The sequence below is a fragment of the Nicotiana tabacum genome, chromosome 22 (assembly GCF_000715075.1).
Source record: "Nicotiana tabacum cultivar K326 chromosome 22, ASM71507v2, whole genome shotgun sequence".
Taxonomy (NCBI): domain Eukaryota; kingdom Viridiplantae; phylum Streptophyta; class Magnoliopsida; order Solanales; family Solanaceae; genus Nicotiana; species Nicotiana tabacum.
Window position 1 is genome coordinate 145,325,225 of NC_134101.1, and position 21,691 is coordinate 145,346,915.

General features: G+C 40.4%; 1 protein-coding gene across 1 annotated transcript; it reads left to right on the forward strand.

Annotated features, from left to right (window-relative positions):
- Positions 1-6,671: 6,671 nt before the first annotated feature.
- Positions 6,672-8,093, forward strand: LOC107829490 (photosystem II reaction center W protein, chloroplastic). Its single transcript, XM_016656938.2, has 2 exons — positions 6,672-6,931; positions 7,656-8,093. The coding sequence occupies exons 1-2, from the start codon at positions 6,838-6,840 to the stop codon at positions 7,964-7,966; spliced, it is 405 nt and encodes a 134-aa protein (XP_016512424.1). The 5' UTR covers positions 6,672-6,837; the 3' UTR covers positions 7,967-8,093.
- Positions 8,094-21,691: the final 13,598 nt, after the last annotated feature.

Consider the following 21,691-nt stretch of genomic DNA (forward strand, 5'->3'; position numbering starts at 1 on the left):
TGAAGATGAACGCGGGGATGTACGTCGTGGAGATCTTTGGCCAACGCTTGGGGAAGGTGGAAGGCACCCTTAACGTTCTTGAGGGGCACACTCTTGAAGAGATTGAGAGTATCCAAAATGACTTAGAGGGACGTACACAGATTGAGATGGAACTAAGGCAAACCATCACTGCCTTAGAGTGCAGACTCATGGAGGCTTTGAGTACTATCGATGCTATGAAGGCAAAGATAGAGTCACTCGAGGAGCATGTCAATGCTGGCGTGACCGAGGTAGCCAACAATGTTGTGGTAACGAGGGAGGCCAAGATCGAGGCTCCCAAAACCCCGGTATTCAAAGGTGTTCGTGATGCACAAGAAGTGGAAAACTTTCTTTGGCACTTGGAGAACTACTTCAGGCATGGCAAAGTGAGGGACGACGAGGCCAAGATCAACATTGCGGTATTGTACCTCTCAGAGACTTCCATGCTATGGTGGATAAGGAAGATGGCCGACGTGGATAAAGGTCTATGTACTATTACCACATGGGATCAGTTCAAAGCGGAGTTCAAGCGACAGTTTTTTCCAAACAATGTCTTGTACGAGGAAAGGCGCAAGCTTAGGGAATTGAAGAAAATAGGGAGCATATGTAACTATGTCAAGGAGTTCACTACCCTTATGCTTCAAATCCCCAACCTGACCAATGATGACTTGTTGTTCCACTTCATGGACGGGTTGCAAAATTGGGCTAAGAAGGAGTTGAAACGCCGACAAGTCACTGATATACACCAAGCCATAGTGGAGGCCGAATCATTGATGGACTTCAGTCATGACAAGCACGACAAAGGCAATAGCAAGGAGTCAAATGTTAACAATGTAAAAGGTGGGGGAGACCGTGGCAAAGGCAAGGAGATACAACAACAATACTCCAAGACTCAAGATTTCAAAAAATCGAGTGGTCGTAAGGGCTACACCGAGAAGAAGGCATAGGTCGAGAAGAAGGGATGCTATATATGCGGAGGGCCACATGGCTTCAGGAATTTTCCTGACCTCAAGAGCCTCAGTGCCATGGTACGTGAGCAGAAGGATCAGCCACAAGGAGAGAGTCTGGGAACTGCACAGTTGGGTATGATCGAATTATGTGGTACTGTCACGAAACAAGCTATCCAACCTACCGAGAATGGCAATCAGTACGTGGATCTCACCATAAACAACAAGCCCGCTCATGCAATGGTGGACACTGAAGCAACTCATAATTTCGTGACTGAGGCTGGCACAAAGAGACTGGAATTGAAGCTTGATCCAACCAACTCTCGCGTCAAGACCGTGAATGCCGAGATACAGAATGCTCGTGGGGTAGCTAATGGAGTTGGTGTCAAATTGGGAACTTGGAAAGGTATGACAAACTTTACCGTAACCGCTATGGATATCTTTGACATCATATTGGGGCAAGAGTTCTTTAGACATTGTCATACCATGATCGAACCATACCTCTAATGTCTCTTGGTTATGGAGAGAGAAGGAGTTTGCATGGTACCTACAGTGACAATGCCACACGGACAAAGCCAAGCACAACTCTCAGCTATGCAGGTTGTCAAGGGGATCAAGAAGGGGGAGCCCACGTTCGTGGCAACCATTGCAAGTCTAGAGGAAGACAAGAATTTTCAAGAGACAGTGCCGCCTTGGATAGAGAAGTTGCTTGAGGAGAACAAAGATGTCATGTCCGAGGAGTTGCCTAAGCACTTGCCACCTAGGCGAGAGGTAGATCACAAGATTGAGTTGGATCCAGGGGCTAAATCACCCGCATTTGCCCCATATCGTATGACACCGCCCGAGTTGGAGGAGCTCAAGAAACAATTGAAAGAGTTTTTGGATGCTGGTCACATTCGCCCATTAAAGTCACCTTTCGGAGCACCAGTATTGTTCCAGAAGAAGAAGGATGGATCGCTACGCTTGTGCATAGACTACCGAGCACTTAATAAGGTTACAGTGAAGAATAAGTACCCGATCCCACTCATTACTGATTTGTTCGATAGACTTAGGCAAGCCAAGTACTTTACCAAGGTGGATTTTCGAAAGGGCTACTACCAGGTTCGCATTGTGGAAGAGGATGAGCCAAAGACAACATGTGTGACGAGATATGGAGCCTTTGAGTGGTTGGTGATGCCCTTCGGCTTAACCAATGCACCGGCCACATTTTGCACCCTTATGAACAAGATCTTCCATCCCTACCTTGATCAGTTCATGGTTGTCTACCTAGACGACATAGTCATCTACAGTAACACCTTGGAGGAGCACATGGAGCACTTAAGGAAGGTTTTCCAAGTCTTGCGAGAGAACGAGCTATACATCAAGAGGGAGAAATGTGAGTTTGCGCAATCAAAGGTGCACTTCTTGGGCCATGTCATTAGCAATGGTGAGCTACGCATGGACGATGCTAAGGTACGTGCTATCCAGGAGTGGGAGGCACCCATAAAGGTAACTGAGTTGAGATCCTTCCTTGTCCTTGTTAACTACTATCACCGGTTCATCAGTGGATACTCAGCAAAGGCCGCACCATTGACTGAGTTGCTAAAGAAGAACAAGTCATGGGTTTGGATGGAGCATTGTCAAAAGGCGTTTGAAGGCCTTAAGACAGCTGTAACAGAGGAGCCAGTCTTGGCGTTACCTGACTTTGCCAAGACATTTGAGGTGCACACAGATGCCTCAGACTTCGCCATTGGGGGTGTCCTGATGCAGGATAAGCATCCCATAGCAGTTGAGAGCCACAAGTTAAATAAGACGGAGCGGCGTTACACGGTGCAAGAGAAGTAAATGACTGCCATTGTGCATTGCCTTCGTACATGGAGACATTATCTGCTCGGGTCGAGGTTCGTGGTCAAGACTGATAATGTGGCTACTTAGCTACTTTCAGACACAGAAGAAGCTTACACCAAAGCAGGCTAGGAGTCAGGATTTCTTGGCCGAGTTTGATTATGCGCTGGAGTATAAGCCGGGAAAAGGTAATATTGTAGCCGATGCCTTGAGCTGGAAAGCCGAGCTTGCTGCAATCACTTTAGCGAGATGGGACATTCGGGAGGCTATAAAAGAAGGCATGTAGCATGATCTAGCAGCCAAATAGCTTATCGAGTTAGCCAACAAAGGCAAGACGAGAATGTTTTGGATAGAAGATGGCCTACTACTTACCACAGGTCGGCGGGTCTATGTGCCTAAGTTTGGGGACATTAGACGACGGATCATAAGGGAGAGTCATGATACAATGTGGGCTGGTCATTCAGGACAACGTCACACTAGGACCTTGGTTTAGTCAGTCTACTATTGGCCACGCATGCAAGATGATATAGAATGTTATGTGCAGACTTGTCTTGTGTGTCAGCAGGACAAGGTAGAGCAACAACAGCCCGGAGGACTTTTGGAGCCACTAGCAGTTGCAGAGCATCCATGAGAGAGCGTGACTATGGACTTTATTACTTTCCTACCGAAGTCCGACGGTTATGGTACTATTATGGTGATCGTGGATAGATTTTCTAAATATGCCACCTTCATGCCCGCCTCACCGGGTTGCATAGCTAAGGAAGCCGCCAAGCTATTCTTTAAGAACGTGGTAAAGTATTGGGGCTTACCAAGGCATATTATCAGTGATCGAGACCCCCGCTTCACTGGGAACTTTTGGAGAGAGTTGTTCGACATACTTGGCACGGAACTGCACTTTTCTACTAGTTTCCACCCACAGACGGATGGACAAACGGAACGGGTCAATGCCTTACTAGAATGCTACTTGAGGCATTATGTAAGCGCGTATCAGAAAGATTGGGCAAGGCTCCTAGACATTGCCCAATTCTCTTATTACTTGCAGCGGAGTGAGTCCACGGGGCGGACACCATTTGAGCTAGCCACAGGCCAACAACCACAAACTTCACATTCATTACCAGCCGCATTCGAGGGAAAGAGTTTAGGGGCTTATCATATGGCCAAAGGATGGGAGGAACAACTCGACACTGCTAAGTTTTACTTGGATAAGGCAGCTAAGAAGATGAAGAAGTTTGCGGACCGTAAGCGGCGTCCCACGGACTATAGAGTTGGGGACATGGTCATGGTGAAGTTTAACCCAAGACAGTTCAAAGCACTACGGGGCATGCATCAGAATCTGATTCGCAAATATGAGGGGCCATTTAAGATCATCGGCAAGGTAGGCAAGATCTCATACAAGCTTGACATGTCATCGTATCTTAAGATCTACCCTGTCTTCTATGCCAGCATGCTTAAGCCATATCATGAAGATAAGGATGATCAGAGTAGGGGCCAATCAAGTCGAGCGCCAATGACTATCACCGCCTCGCATGATCGGGAGATTGAGGCTATCATAGATTACCAGGCCAGGCGAAAACAAGGATAAAAAGCCACCGCTATGTTCCTCGTCCATTGGAAAGGGCAATCACCGGAGGAGGCCACGTGGGAACGATATGAAGACTTGTGGCAATTCAAAGATAAGATCCGAGAGTTTATGCAGCAGCATTGCGTCGCGGTCGTCGCAATATTAGGTGGGGGAGAGTATGATGACCCGCCATGTCATCATGTCACATAGGCGCCATTTGGCATATATTAATGCCATGTGGAAGCTTACATAAAAAGAATGCTAGCATTTGTGAGAAGATTCTAGAGAGGTATGGACATTTCCTTAAGAAGAACCTAGATCCTTATGGATTTGCTAGGAAAGTCCTTGGAATCTTCTAGGCTTATAAAGAATTCTAGAAAAACCTTTATCTTGTAAATATTAAGGACTTGTGTAATAATTAATATTTACACACTAGCCCCTAGGAAACTAGTATATAAAGGGGGTCATTCATTTGTAATTCACCAAGCAAACAATTCAAGTTCTCCCTAATAAAAAGCTTCCTTTAACAATTCTCTTGTGTTCTTTCTTCCATTCTCTTAGCGATCTTGAGTGTAGTAAGGCTGACTTGACATAGCAAGAACGTGAGCAAGTTGTGCAAGATCGTGAGCGAGTTGCCAAGTGTCGCACGTGTACTTGGTTAACAACTAAGGACGTGACACTAGTATGAAAAAGAATTCCTGATCGATCACTTAGGTTTACATGCATGAGAACCAGAAGACTGTTATACAAGTTGTCCTATATTCTCCTTTTTTGTATTCACAAATGCATGACTCGTGACTGCTTTAAGATGCAGGACAGTAAGAGGTTACTATTCAAAGCTGGGAAATTGCCGATAGGTTCGATATTACAATCAAATTACATTTGCATTTTAATTTGCTCTCTAGACAGGAGGTGGCCTGGCATGCATGTACTGGCGTTGCACAGTGGTAGATGTAGCCTCAGAGCAACGAGTTCAACTAAACCCTGTACTTTTTAGACTGAACATAAATTTATATCTGAAAAACAATTAAAGTCCAATAAATATATATTAGATTCTGGTTTCTGCTAAGAGCTCTTATTTATCTTTAGATAACTAGGACACTGGCAAGTGCACTGAAGATAGGCATGTATTTTTTCCAAATGCGAATAGGTCTTTTAGCTTGCAATATAGAAGAAGTGATTTTTTTTTCTTTTGTACTAATAGCCTGTTTGGCCAAGCCGGAGAAATGCTTTTTTCTTTTCAGCTTATTTTGAGAAGTGTTTTTTTCAAAAGTGCTTTTGAAAAAAGTATTTTTGTAGAGAAACAGTTTGTGTTTGGCTAATCAGTCTGAAAAACACTTTTGAGAAATAATTTGTGTTTGGCCAAGCTTTTTAAAAAGTGTTTTTAAGTGTCAAATTACGAATAAGGACATGAATAGATTTACTTAATAATTAATATTATAAGTAAATAAATAATATCAAAATTTTGTTATTACATGCAATAATTAAAAAAATTCATTTTATTTAAGTAAAATATGAAAATAAAATTAAAAAGTACTTAATTCTTTTAATATAAGTTAAATATATTAAAATTCCTTCAACAAATATAAAAGCATTCACCCCTAAAGTCACTATATATTAGAAAGTTTTCCTAAAAATAAGAAGAAATATTTATAAATTAATATCCTAAGTATTAGGTTTAAGGGTTATTTTGGTATATACTATATTTTGTTAAGGGTATTTTAGGTAAGAAGAAAAGTCAAAACTGCTTCTGCTTCTGCTTTTGGAAAGAAACTACTTTTTTCTGTTTCTCTGAAACTGCTTCTGCTTTTTCCCAAAAGCACTTTTTTTTCCCAAATAAGCTTGGCCAAACACCTCAAATTAGGGAAAAAAAAAGCACTTTTTTCTCTTGAGAAGCTCGACCAAACAGGCTATAAGGGAAACTAAAAAACTACTTATTTCGTTAAAACTTTTTAATGGTGTATATGTTACTGAACGGTGCCAACGATCATAAAGCTAAGTCTACTTAAAAGAACATATTAAACGAATATGGAAGATTATTGTCTCTAGTTATAAATTTGTGATTGTGAAGTAAGTGTTGTTGTGAGATACATGGAATATGTTTAATATTTCTTCTACAAACGACAACGTGATTTATCTTTCCTCTCTATCAAATGAAAAACGACTGATACTGATACATGGCACGGAAACTTTATTACTATTGGTGCTTTATCTGTTTTGATTGGGTCTGTCTAATTGGTCCACTCCATAAACAAATAGTGGTCAGTATTAGATGACATGACACATGGCTAAATATAATTGGCTCACAACAGATAAGGAGCAATCCAAGTAATCCATGTTGGGTGGTTGGCTTTTGTGTTTTCAAATGGAGATTAAATTTGTGTATTTCCTCCCAATTTTTGTGTGAATAAAGTAAACTGATAGCCTTTCATATTACTCAAGAGTGTGTCCTCAGAGTTCTGATCATTCTCTCAGATTGATATAGAAATGGCCACCATCAGTGCTTGCACTACAACATCTTCAGTGGCACGTGCCGCCCTCGTGCAAAATGGATCTGTATCCCGCCCCTCATCTCTTCTTGGTATGTTCATTTTCTAGTTTTCACAAATCACTTGAAATATACCTTCAATTCTTCAAATGATACGCCATACGTAGTATATAATATTTCACTTGATATACAAATGGTGAAGCTAAGTATTTGTAAATTGAAATAGTGATTCATATTCTTTCTAAATTTCCTAGCATTTTGTAATTGTAGATGTGTTTAACTTAATTCATGTAACCCATACATATGATAATGTTGACAACAGCTATAGCAAAAATATGCATAAAATGTAACATTGCTTGGCATAATTCTCAAACTTAAAAAGCTGAAGGCATGCCTAATTCGATTTCGATTACTAAAAGTAATTGTTCCTAAGCATGTTTATCATTCATCTGTTAGGGTCAGAGAATAATCTTAGCATGTGTTTCTCCTCTTTATCAGATGCAGACCTAATCTAGAGTATTGAATATAATTCAATTGAATCCATCATTTTTTTCATAGACCATAGCTATACATATAAAACAATCCTCAAAAGTATTATTATAAATATCAAATTTTGATCCCAAATTTTCAACAGTGGCTGATAGAGCACGTAAACAAGTATTTTCAGCATGAAGTATAAATATAGTATATGTGAAGTCACAAACATTTTCAAGAAATTTAACATTTTGAACTATAATTTCAAAAGTATAATAGGTTAGGGTCAAAACTTTGAACCTACTGAATTTAAGTACTGAATCCGCCTCTGCTTGTTATACAGGATTGCCATCCATGAGCAAAGTTGGAAAGGTGAGATGTTCAATGGAGGTGAAGACAGAGGGGGGAACATCAAAGTTGGGAATGGGAGCAGCATCTATGATGGCAGCAGCAGTAGCAGCAAGCATGTCAAGCCCAGCAGCAATGGCTCTTGTTGATGAGAGAATGAGCACAGAAGGAACAGGCCTTCCCTTTGGTCTCAGCAACAACCTTCTTGGTTGGATCCTTTTTGGTGTCTTTGGTTTGGTTTGGTCTCTTTACACTGTCTACACTTCTGGCCTTGATGAGGATGAAGAATCTGGATTATCTCTTTAAGCGCTTTATTATTATATTATGCACCTTTTAATTTTTGTGTATTATGTGACATAATCAACTTAATTACTACCTTCTTATTGATGTTGTATCTGCAACTCCTCAATTGAAGTCTTCTATTTTCCCTTTCTTTTCTTTTTCCCCTCTTTCTTCATACTACCCCTTTTATATTTTATACACTGCCAATTACCAAACTAAACTAAAAGAACTTCTTGATTTTTAGCAAACTTGTTATTGCTTTAGACCCCTTTATAGAGAAAATGCAATAATTCTGGCAGAACACATGTGTTTAATAGCTTGTTTAGCCAAGTTTCTTTTTGGCTAAAAGTGTTTTTTTTTTTTTGAGCAAATGTATTTTTTTCCTTAAGTTAAGGTGTTTGACCAAGATTTTAGAAAAAAAAATGCTTTTGAGTAGAAGCAAAGGTTGATCCACAGGATTTGAAGGTTGCAGGGGTCGTATTACTTTGGACTTTGACTTGATCTCTTTTGAGTTTCGTTTCGGGTTATTCGTCTTTTGATACAAATCGATCAAAAAAAAATTAATAATTATGGTGAGCAAAGCATAAAACTTCAATAATATAACGAATATCAACAAAAAATTAGTATTATTCATTTACAATTGTCTTCGATGAATTTTCATATTCCAGAGTTATGGTTTGACTAAAAGATGGGCAAATAGGACTGAAACTCGCTATAAATGCATATTTAGATACTCAAAGCAAAATCTTACTTAATAAACACTAGATTTTTTTTTGATAGAACACTAAAAACTTTGAAATAGTAGCAAGAATATATAAAATTAAGAAAGTCAATAAGAACTCACAAGGAAAACAGAGTTAGCAGCAATTGAAGAAAAGGAAAGAAAAGAAGAAACAAGGAAAAAAAAAGAGAACGAATCTTCTGTAAGCAGCAAAACAGAACTAGTTATAAGAAATGCACCAGCCTAGTCAAGATCCTGCGCCTAAGGGCGAAACGTTAAGCCCTGCGCCAGTGGCACCAAGCAGTCATTTGTTACTCCGGCTGCCACTGTAATTATTTAACCAAATATATAAATATACAGATAGCATTTCGACCGAGGTGTGCGGGTGACGTGCCACCCTCTCCTCCTTAGTAGATCCGCCCCTGAGTAAAAGTAGAAGCAGTTTTTAAGAAGCAAAAAAGAGTAGTTTCTTTCCAAAAGTATTTTTTTGAAAAACTTAAAAACACTTTATAAAAACTTGATCAAACACTAATTACTGTTCAAAAATGCTTTTCAAATTAATAACACAAATTATTTTTCCGTAAAAGTACTTTCTTGAATTTTTTTTTGAGAAAAACACTTTTCAAATTAAGCTAATTTTAGAAGTTTGACGAACATGCTATAAGACTAGATGGACTTCGACTTTACTGATAATCAAAAACTTCAATTCTGCACTGTCCACAAAATTTTAGGCTTTCTTTCTCATTACTGCACGATAACTAAATTTGTTTTTCCTTTTCGTTTGTTCGTCTTAGTAAGAGTAAAGCACGATAAGTCATCAAATCAAATTCTGATCAAAATATATTCGTCTGGTTTCTATGCCTTAGCCTTTCCTATGTACATGATTTGCGAATGAAGAATGCTAGCGAAGATTTCCTGTCAATTTAGGCCTATTCAGATATTCAATGCAAGTCAATATTTTCATCTTCAATCGATAAAATAAATGCTATGGTCGAGTGCGATCAGTTTGTTAATTTTGTTTCGAAATACTAACATTACAACTCCAAAACCAATCCACTACATCAATAACACTGTAGTGACGATTTGCAAACAACGAGACATATAATAAATAAAGAATTGGACAAATTCACTTCTGTAAAAGTTGATCCTAGATAATTAAGTTTTCTGCTTCTCTTGTGTAAATAACCTAGAGGTGGGCATAATACTGATCGAACCGAAAAAACTGACCGAACAGAAAACTTTGGGTTTTCGACTTATTCGGTTGGTTTGCAGTTTATATTTTCTATAATTTCGGTGTTCGATTCGGTGCTCGGTTTTGTAATTTCGGTTTTCGGTTAAACCGAAAAACCGAAGTTTTCTAATATGGGTCCTAGTCTCCGGGCTCCTCTTAAGTTGTTTAGCCCAACTTATTCACATATTTACGAGAGAAATTCAAAAATAGCCAGATTTACTGTTGCGAAAGCCAAATATATATATTGTGAATAAGTCACAACTGCTATACCAAAAATTATGACGGCCACCAAATAATAATAAGACAATAAAGCAACAATAAAAGGAACACCAGAATTTACGAGGTTCGGCTAATTTTGCCTACTCCTCGGACACAACCAATATTTTATTCCACTTCAAAAATACAAGTAAAATAATACTAAAGAGAGAAGATACAAATGCCTTAAGAAGATAAGAAGGCAAATGAGAGGTGTGTTTAAATCCTAAACATTAGGCCTCCTTTTATAGGGAAAAAATCCCAACCAATTTGGTCTTCCACCGATGTGGGAGTTTTGGCATTCAACAAATCTCTACCTTGGCAAAATTCTACATCTTCAATTTTCTCTCAATAACAAATTTTGGTTATGTCTTCATCTTCAATCTTCAGTGTTCAACAATGTTGATCAAATCCAAACATTGTTGAAACTTGATCACAGTCACCACCTTTGTCAGCATATTAGCAGGATTCTCTGTAGTAGGAATTTTCTTTACCGTGACTACACCTTCTTCTATGATTTCTCGTACGAAATGATACCGAACATCAATGTGTTTCGTCCTTGCATGATAAACTTGGTTCTTCGCTAATTGAATAGCACTTTGACTATCACAAAAAATTGTGATACTTTTTTTGTTCAACACCAAGCTCTTTTAGCAACCTCTGAAGCCAAATTGCTTCTTTCACAGCCTCTGTAATAGCCATGTACTCTGCCTCTGTTGTAGACAAAGCAACTGTTGACTGCAAAATAGACTTCCAACTAACTGGTGCTTTTGCAAAAGTAAACACATAACCAGTAGTTGATCTTTGTTTGTCCAGATCACCGGCAAAATCTGAGTCACAATATCCAACTACAGACTGATTGCATTCTTTCTCAAAAACTAACCCAACATCTACAATATTATGAATATACCGTGGAATTCACTTCACAGCTTGCCAATGCTCCTTTCCTGGATTATGCATGTATCTGCTAATAACTCCAACAACTTGTGAAATGTCAGGTCTCGTACAGACCATTGCATACATCAAGCTACCAACAGCATTTGCGTATGGTACATTTGACATATACTCTCGTTCAGCTTCATCCTTTGGCGACATAGTAGTATTTAGCTTAAAATGGGGAGCAAGTGGAGTACTAACTGGCTTAGTCTTTTCATCTATGCCAAAACGTTGTAGTACTCTTTTCAAATATTCTTTCTGAGATAAACAGAGTTTCTTTGAACGTCTATCTCTTATTATCTCTATGCCAAGAATTTTCTTTGCCTCACCCAAATCCTTCATCTCGAACTCCTTCTTCAGTTAAATCTTCAACTTATCAATTTCTTCCGAATTATTGGAAGCTATCAACATATCATCAACATATAGGAGAAGATATACAAAGGAACCATCTTTAAGCTTGTGCAATACACACAATGATCGTATTTGCTTCTCTTGTACCCTTGCCGCAACATAAACTCGTCAAATCGCTTGTACTATTGTCTAGAAGATTGTTTTAATCCGTACAACGATTTTTCAAGTTTGTACATTGTGAGCATGTGATTTTTGTTTCGTGCGACAATCGCTCCAAAAGAAATAAAAAAATAATAACAATTGGTCCTGCTGTACAATTTTTGGATTTTTACATGGCACTTTGTTAATTATTTACGATTTTTGCCCATTTTATTTTTATTAAAACAAAATACAAAAAATGTATGTGTCATACGTAATTTGAACCGTAATCCGGTTGTTAAATAGAAAATCACAAATAGGCATCTTTGTTCGTGATTTTTTTGTTTTGTTTGATTTTACCTGTTTTAAATATTTTGATATATGTGTGCAAATAATTGTATTAAGTGTTTATTTAATTTTAATTTGATTTACTTAGGTTTTGTTATAAAATATATAAAAAATAATAATAAAAGAGAGAGTGCAAAATTGGGTTTGAAAATCAGTTTGGGGCTGATTTTCATTTTAATTCAAAGCCCAAACAAACTCAGCCCAAACCCCATGTAAACCCGGTCCAGATCAGCTGACCTCAGGAGGCGTTCCAAACGACGCCGTTTTGATCCAGTCTGATCTGGGCCGTTGATCTCAGAAAGATCAACGGTCAAGATCTCTCACCCCAAACCCACTAACAGACCCGACCCGTCTCACCCGGACCGACCCCAACCCTTTACTCTTGAAACGACGCCGTTCCCTGTTAGTCAAAGGATCCTGGCCCTTCATCACATCTCATCCAACGGCCAGGATCCACCTACCCACTAACTATATAAACTCATAACATTACCCTGCCCCCCTATCCGAACCCCAGCCTTCATCGTCTTCAACCCCAAACCCTAGAGCCGCATCTGTACACCTTCACCATGAAAGCCGGCGGCATGAACGCCGATGACCTTCACCTTAACACCCTAGGACCACCTTGACACCCCGAACATGGATCTACCAACCGTTCAGCTCGAATCCCATCCCACCTTCTCGAATCTTCATTTGAAGATTCGAGTCAAAACTCGATCTACACCGTTTAACCCCAGCTTCACACCAGACACTCCCCAGACCCCCCTCGTGACCAAACCATGCTTGGTTTGGTCCGAATCTGATCAGGGAAGCATGAATCCCAGATCTGATTTTTGGAACCTTAGGCCTCGTCACTGGTCCATATCCGTTCAAGCCGAAGAGATTAAGGTCTAATGGACCTTAATCGAAGTGTTTCTCATCTGAGAAACACTTCGATTAAAGTCCGTTCAGCCTTAAGAAAGGTCTGTTCGAATCCAAGTTAAGATTTTTGATTTTTTGGGGTTTAAGGTGAGTTTTGCTTTCTTTTCTTTATTTGTTTTAGTCCATGTGATTGTTTAAAAGGCTGTTCATGTTTCGTGAAATTTTGTGTTTTGAATTTTATCAACTGTGTCCTGTCCACTTTGTTTGAACCTATGTGTTTGATTAGGTCCCTCTTCTGTTCACTGATAATGGTATGTGTAAGCTGTACAATCAAATGAATATTGAATTGGTTCGTTCATTTAGTTCCTAGGGCTTTTCTGTGTTAACATTGCAATATGAACCCCTTGTGTGATACTGTTAAATGTCTGATTTTTGGTTGCGATTGTATGTGTTATAACTAGTATAGTCGAGTCGACATATGTCGTCAATTAGTTTCAGTTATCCGAACAATAACAAATCGACTTACTTCTGCTAAGCATTTGTTTGAATCAATTAGGAACTGAGTTTGTCTACTTATAGTTGTTAATTTGAATCAGAAATGTAAAAATCAATGTTCTGTTTAGTCTAGTTCTGAAATTGGAGGGCATGTGCACTTATGCACAACATGGGCATTTTGTGCACAGCCTGTGCCCTGCCTAAGTGCTTTTGAATTAAATAGTTTGACAGCATGTGCTGTCAGACTACATCCTGCTGCCCATATTCTGCTTTAAGTTTCAGAAATAATAAACATTACTAAAAAGTTAAGCCTGCCAAGGGGATGTCATGGGGTTAATACTTAAATAGCTGAGTGGAAACTGAAAAGAAGATGACACATGGGAGGGGTTTCTTTTGGTCTAACAGGCTGTTAAAGGGCTGAGGTTAGGGCCTATAAAAGGAGACCTTCTGATAAAAGGGAAAAGGGGGAATACATGGAGACAGAGGGAAATTGTTAAAAAAAGAGATAGAGGAGATCAAGAGAGATCTGAGAAGAGAGGTTTGGAGACATACATAGATACACATATATACAGAAATAGAAAGAGAGCAAGAAAGGGATAAAAACAGATTAGGAAATCAGAAACTTGGTTTTGTTTGTCTGAAGTTCATCTGTTGTCAATTTGTTAGGTAGTGTTGCTTTTTCTAAGTTTCAATCGAGATTACTGTTAGTGTTTGGTTGCATTTGGTATATCTCGGAATTGGATTGTCTGGAGTTTTGTTTCCACCACACTGTGTGCTGCTTCATTTGGCTACTTTCTCTTCAACTTCCACCCCTTGCAATAGAATCTGCTCTGCTGTGTTGTTTTGATTCGCTGCTGTTACTCTGATTCCTGCTGCTGCTGATTCTTCCCTGTTATTCTCTTCTTCCTCTTTGCATTTCAGCATTCCAGCATTCCAGGTACACATTTCAAGTCCCATATTGATGTAACTGAGACAGTTTGAAAGCATGAAATGAAAAGGTTGAAGAAGTTCAAGTATTTGTTGTAATATTCATGGTACATTAACGGGTCTGTAAAAATTGGTTAGTTTGTAATTCAATAGTGTGAAAGTATGTACTGATACTCGATTGAATTTAGCCCTTTGTGTTAGTTCGTCAGTTGTTTGTTAGTACGGGGTACGTATACTCCGACCTTGTACAATGTTGTTTCTGTTTCATTTTAGTTTTTGGGTTCCATTAGGCAGTACATAGGGTCACATTCAAAGTCCCATTGGTAACAATATCTAGTAGCTAAATCCTTTAATCTAGCCTAAATAAGTTTAGTTAAGTTCAACTAGAAATGTTCGGATTAAGTGTTATATTTCGTTAGCTCGTATGTGATTTCTTGTCAGATTAAAGCATTTTTCCATTAAAGTATAACGTTTTCTTAACTTTGTAAATAATTAATCATAAGAATCCGGATCAGGCCAAAGCATATAATTAAATTAGCATGTACCTTTTCTTCTAATTTTAGGGACAAATGTATTAGAAATGTAGCCACTTTAGGATATCCTTTCTAAAATAGAGACGAGCCTCGCCAAATAAAAAATGCAAAATTGCGGGGCCCTCGATAAATAATCATAATAAATATTTAGAATTCAGGCTAGGCCGTTTAGTGAATCTCATGGCCTTCTCAAAAATAATAACGCGTTAGGCTCTTTAGGCGCGACTTAATTAAATCATATTCTTAAATTCGGGTGCACATTGATGTGACCCAAATCCAAATCTCAACGAAGTCAAAATGTGTTGACAATCACGGGCGCATTGATTGTGACGTGGTTCGAGACGCATTTTCACGACGTTGCAATTCTATAAAATAAGTGATAATGATAAAAGCGGTTTAAACTTAATAAAAGCATGTAAGTCATAACATTGTATTTAAATCAGATATTTAGCCATTATAACAATTTAAGCGACCGTGCTAGAACCACGGGATTCGAGGGTGCCTAACACCTTCCCTCGGGTCAATAGAATTCCTTACTTAGAATTTCTGGTTCGCAGACTTCATTTGGGAAAGTCGAAAATTTCCTCGATTTGGGATTCAAGATAAACCGGTGACTTGGGACACCAAAAGCCAAACCTTTCCCAAGTGGCGACTCTGAATTAAATAAATAATCCCATTTCGAATATTGTCACTTAAATTGGAAAAACTCCCCTCGCGCATTTAACCCTTCGGGGCGGGCGCGCAAAAAGGAGGTGTGACAGCTCTGGCGACTCTGCTGGGGATGATTAACCCAGAACCACTGGTTCAGGGTTCAAGAATTCGAGCTTAGAATAATTGTTATATTTGGCTTTATTATCTGATCTTTATCACATGTTTTTGCATAACCTGCTAAATGTTGTCTTTTACCGCTTTGATATTATCTGAACTGTATATAAACTGTGCCGAAACCTTTCTCTTCTTACCTCCGGGGAGAAGCTCGCTGGTCGAGACTCCCTATTCTGTTAGTGTCAATACCTGAAATAAGAAAGAGGTCGGACAAGTTACAAAGCCGGACGATCTCGCGGGTCCCCGGTACGTAGCCCCCTCCTCGACTCGAGTTGTCCGCTCGGGTACACAGTCCAGAACAAATACCCAGGTTACGAACCTAGAATAACTTGACTTCATGCCGGATCCCTAGTAGGAACGCTTATCTGCATCATGTCGCATTTGACTTAGGGGACTCAACACAGGGGTTGGGTCCGTCTAGGATAGGCAATCTGAAAATGAAAAGACCACCCTGCTGCATCCTATTTGTTTTGCGCATTTATTTGCCTCGGTTCCGCATGCTGACCGGTTTTGAAAAAAAAAAGAAGAAAAATAGCGGCATAGGGAAATAATTACTTATTTTGGAAAAATAGAACCAATGTCCGAGTAGTGTCGAAACCTCGCCGGAATTTCTTCTAAAATATGTATATATATAAAAAAAGAGATTGTCTTCTAGTCCGATTTTAAAAAAAATATATAAAAAATTTCTTTTTATCATTTTCAAAATAAAAAAAAAAAGGTATTTATTTAAAAAGTAAAAAAAAAAAAAAATGGAAAATTCATAATTCAAAAAAAAAATGTTGTTTATTTTGTAGTACTCCTTTTATAAATTCAGACTAATAGTCCAAATATTTCCTAAAAAAAATAATAATAAATATTTTCTTTAGTCTTTATCTCTTTTCAAAAATAATAAAAATACGTATTCTTGATTTCTAGGTTTATTTGATTTTCTCTATTCATGATATGCCCGAACTACGCCGGTTTGATTCTCACCGGATGTGAGATACGTAGGCCACCCTCGTCGGGTTCAACCCCATTTTGCTAAAATAGCCAAAATAAATAAATAAATAAATAAAAAAAGAGATGTGTCGAATTTTTAAAGAGTCATAAATAAGTCAGGTGACGCAGTTTTGTCATAAATAGCCGAATGATTCCGAAAAGGGACGCCGGAAGGCTGACTTTGCATAAACAGCCACTTTTGGGTCTTGTTTAGCTTTTTTGTCCAGTTGACCCACACAGCCTTAAAATCTTCGTCTCCGAAGTGTTTAAAGGCCGTGTTCAAAACTTGATTCCCTCTGTAAAATATTTTGAGTCAAGTCATTTTTTGTTAAAATCACCTTAATAAATGTGCAGGATGAGCACGATGCAAAATGAACATTTTTCAATAATGACCAAAATCCCTGTCAAGTTACGGCTATGGTGGAATGATTTAGGTGTTGAAGGACAAAACGAGGTTAAGAAATATCTGAAAGGTCTTGTGGGTTTGTTGGAAATCCAGCCTCGGGGAGATATCATAAGAGCTTTGGTTACCTATTGGGACCCGGCGCACAATGTTTTCCATTTCTCTGATTTTGAACTCACCCCGACTCTGGAAGAAATGGCCGGATACATCGGGAATACTGAACTTCCCTTGAGGGAAAAATACTTGGTTGCCCCAAGAGTCGTCACGGTACATCGGTTCCTAGATTCATTGAAGATACCTAGAACAGTCCACAACCCGGATCTGGCAGCCGGATTTTGTACTCCATGCTTCATATATGATAGGTACGGTCATGAGGGGGATTCAATAATCCAATCAACAAACTGTGCAGCAAAGGAGTTCGTCAGAAGTGGGACAAGCACAGACGGGTAGCGTTCATGATGATGTTCCTGGGCCTTCTAGTATTTCCAAGGAAAGACGGAAACATTGATTTGAAGATATCCGGGGTCGTCAGCACTTTACTCACGCAAAGTGACAGTACTCTCGCGCCAATGGTGGTATCTGACATCTTTCGAGCTCTTACAGCTTGTAAAGCTGGGGGAAATTTCTTCAAAGGTTGTAACTTGCTCCTACAGATATGGATGACCGAGCACATCTGCCATCATTTCGAGATTTTGAGCCATGGTTCCCCGGAAAAGACCTGCATAGAAGAATCTTACACGAGAACCAAAGAGATCAGTTTGCCCAAAGGAGTCCTGGCATGGACCTTGTTCTTTTAAGCTCTTACTGCCAGCCAAATACAATGGACGTTGGGATGGTTGCCTGTTGATGAGATCCTATATATGTCTGCAGCTAAAACTCATTTCTTACTGATGGGGCTTAAGAGCATTCAACCTTACGCACCCTGCCGAGTTTTGAGACAGTTCGGGAGATGCCAGACAGTACCTCATGAGGAAGATCTTAGCACTCAAGCAGTTGAGATAAGTCCTAACGGACAATTCCCAGAAGCGAAGATTCGCTAAATCTGGAGTGAGTGTCAATATTTGAAATCAGATACTTGCGTGCGGGATCGAGCCAAAGGAGAGACGGCGCCAGTTTACTTTGCATAGTATAGAAGGGAACTTGAGCCTGAAAGGCCAGCTAAGAGACCCCACATCTGGAATTTCACCGAATCATCGCAAAGGCAGTGGGATTGGTTAGCGAAGGAAAGAGGCTATTGCGCCGAAATCAGCAGGTTAAAGCAACAAGTGGGAAGATTGAAATATGAGCACAACGTACAAGTTGCTACCAATCTGGGAGAGCGGAACATGTTAATTCAGGAAAACGAAATGCTCAGAGCCCAGATCAAACAGATAAGGGTGGATGCGGATAAACAGCCAAGGCGTCGATCAGACGAGCAGCTGATAAAAAGGCTAACAAGTGAAATCAGGGAATGGCAAGATGGTTTGGAGAAATCTGAAAACGTCATAATAGAGCTCAGGGCACAGTGGGATACAAGAGTAGATAAGCATCGCCGATACCTGAATCAATTGGAAGGCGACCACGAGAAGACTGTTGCTAAAATAAAGAGAGAGATGGCTGCACTTGAGATCAAAGCAGCTAATCAGGCCAAGGATTTCCAAATTGAGAGCAGATACTGGTACGACTCAATAGCCCAGATGAAGTTGGAAGTACGGCGACTGAAGCATCAGCATATACAGGATGCTCAAGTATTCAAGATATGTAGCGATCAGATAAAACGCCTACTCGTAGAGAAAAAGCAAACCAGAGATAGGATCAAGGCCATTGCCCATGCCATCACCAGACGATGTCTACGATGTGAGAACATGTCCAGCGTTACCGTCCTCTCGGCAGTAATGGGTTATGTCAAGCAGACTATGCATGAGCTGGAGCAACTTGAGAGGGATCTCACGCCTAGGACCGCGGTGAGGCTGAACGATGCCCCACGGACACCAATTTTCAAAACCATAATGCACTCATAGGTCAAATCTGTATCTTAGCATCTTCTGCTTGTTTTTCCCATCAGGGTGATTTTTAGTCTATTTTGAGTCTAGGTTTATTTTCAAAGTTCGCTTTTTCTTTTGCAAAATGTAGTTTGTAATAGACCATTTCAACAATAAAGAGGTTGCTTCTTTTACGCTCATTTGTGTTTTTCGAACTACGTAATGATCTGATTCACGTAGGCATCGTGATACGTAGGCAATCCTCATCGGATCCGGTCGCATTTCTTTTACTGCAAAATAAAAAAAAATAAAAGAAAAAACAAAAAAAAAAGAAAAAAAAAGAAAAGAAGGGAAAAAACTAATAAAAGGAAAAATGCCGGAACGACGCATGCTCTCGTAGCAAACATATAGTAATCCACTTAACTGTATAGGTGCATCATGCCCAACGTGAGATTAACTATCTGTTATTTGCTGCAAATTAACCGTGCGTTTGTCGATGAGTATTCCAGGGTTTTTGGAAAGACGGTTGGTTTGGTGAAAGTCTGGCCTCGCACTCATACTTCACGAGGTCAAGGAGAAGTGTTCAACTACCTGTTGTTAGGACCAGAAGCAGTACTCACACTTACTTCACCAGGTCAAAAGGAAGTGTGGAAATGTCTTCAGAAATTCCATTGCAAACAATCCCTGTTTCCGAGGAAAGCTCGATCTCAGCCGTCCTCACACCTGAATCCGCAACTGCGGAGAAAAATAGAATCCTACGGCTCCGCATGTTAGAAATGCTGGACGATTGGAATAATGGGAAAGAGCCGCCAAGTGTCATCCCTGGATTCCCTGAATTATTCTCCAGGACAAGTGGGACTTCTAATGTCCCCATAAATTATCCTGCTACCCCATTCGGGTACCCAGCCACCTCAGCCTTCTCTGCTGGATCGCCTTCTGAGCCTCATCCCCGAATGTCATCCACTGATGCAAGCATGAACATCTTTACTGCATCGCCTTGCCCGATTACGGCACAGCCTACCACGTACAAACCAAGCTTTGACTCATCCTCTTTTACATTCCAAGCACCATCGTTCTCAATAGAACCAACTAGGTTCGCTACCAGCACTAATCCTCTACCGCCTCAGTGCGAACTTGCACCCGGGCAGGATCAGAACCCCAGAATTGCAGAACAAAATGAGATGGCCAAGAGAATGAGAAGCCTTGAACAAAGTTTGAAGAATATGCAAGGATTGAGCGGACAGAAGAGCGTCTCTTACGCCGACCTGTGCATGTTCCTCACGTGCACCTGCCAGCGGGTTTCAAGACCCCGAAGTTCGAGAAATACGATGGGCACGGTGACCCCATTGCACATCTTAAGAAATACTGCAACCAATTGCGGGGAGCCGGCGGAAAAGAAGAACTGCTAATGGCATATTTTGGGGAAAGTCTAGTAGGGATAGCCTCGGAATGGTATATGGACCAGGAAATGTCCCGATGGCATATATGGGATGATCTCGCCAGAGATTTTGTGAAACAATTCCAGTATAACATCGACATTGCGCCAGACCGAAATTCGCTATCGAATTTGAAGAAGAAACCTTCAGAAAGCTTCATGGAATATGCTATTAAGTGGCGTGAACAGGCGTCAAGAGTGAAGCCTCCCATGGATGAGGTGGAAATGGTCACTACTTTTCTCCAGGCTCAAGAATCTGACTATTTCCAAAACATGATGTCAGCCATGAGTAAGCCATTCGCGGAAGCGATCAAGATTGGAGAGATGGTAGAAAATGGTCTGAAAACAGGTAGGATTCTGAGTCAAGAAGCCATAAGGGCAACCTCCCAGGCCGTCCAAAGCGGGTCCGGAGGAATGACCAGAGGGAAGAAGAAAGAAGAAACAACTATGGCAGCCTCGGAAGCAAGGGAGTATCGTCATCCCAGACCCCGTTTCCCGGAAAGAACCCCACAACACCATTTCCCCCACTCCAATTTGGCATATGCTCATCAGCCTTATATGGTCATGAATGCCCAACCTTATGCCCATCCACCACAACAAGCCAACCGAGGCCCAGCTCCACCTCCCAGAAATCAGCCTCCTTACCGCAACCACTATAACCCACAACCCCCGCAGAATAACTTTCGCCCTTAGGAGCCACCTCGACGGCGGACTTTCACGCCCATCGGTGAGCAATACTCTACTTTGTTCCCTAAGCTAGTCCAATTGGGTTTCTTGCAACCAATCCCTCAAACAAGGCAAAACCCGACATCACCTTCTTACAAAGCTGGAGTCAGATGCGCCTATCATTCAGGGGCCGAGGGACATGATACAAATGATTGCTGGTCGTTGAAAAGAGTGGTCGAGAATTTGATAGAGCAAGGGAAAATAGTGCTAACGGACGAAGAGATCCCAAATGTGACTAACAATCCATTGCCTGCTCACAATAATGGGCCGATGATCGGAATGATTTGCGAAGACAAAGAATTTGACCCTGCTTTGAAAGCCATAATTGCCATTGTCGACACGGGGAAGAGGCCCGAAACAGACCAGAAACCAGGAAAGGGGGAGGAGGACAAGGCTATAAAGAAAGAACTTGAAAAGAAGGTGGAGAAGAAAGTGGTACCGGTAGGGGATGGAGTTCTTTACATACCACGAGGTCGAGCTGAGAAGACGCAGAACTTCGCAATCAAAAAGACAAAACCTATGTACGTGCCGAAAGGGGCCTATGTGGTCCGGGGGACGATTCAACCACCCCGGCTGAAGGAGCCGGTGGTTATCGGACGCGCGCCACAAAAGCCAATGACCAACCCGT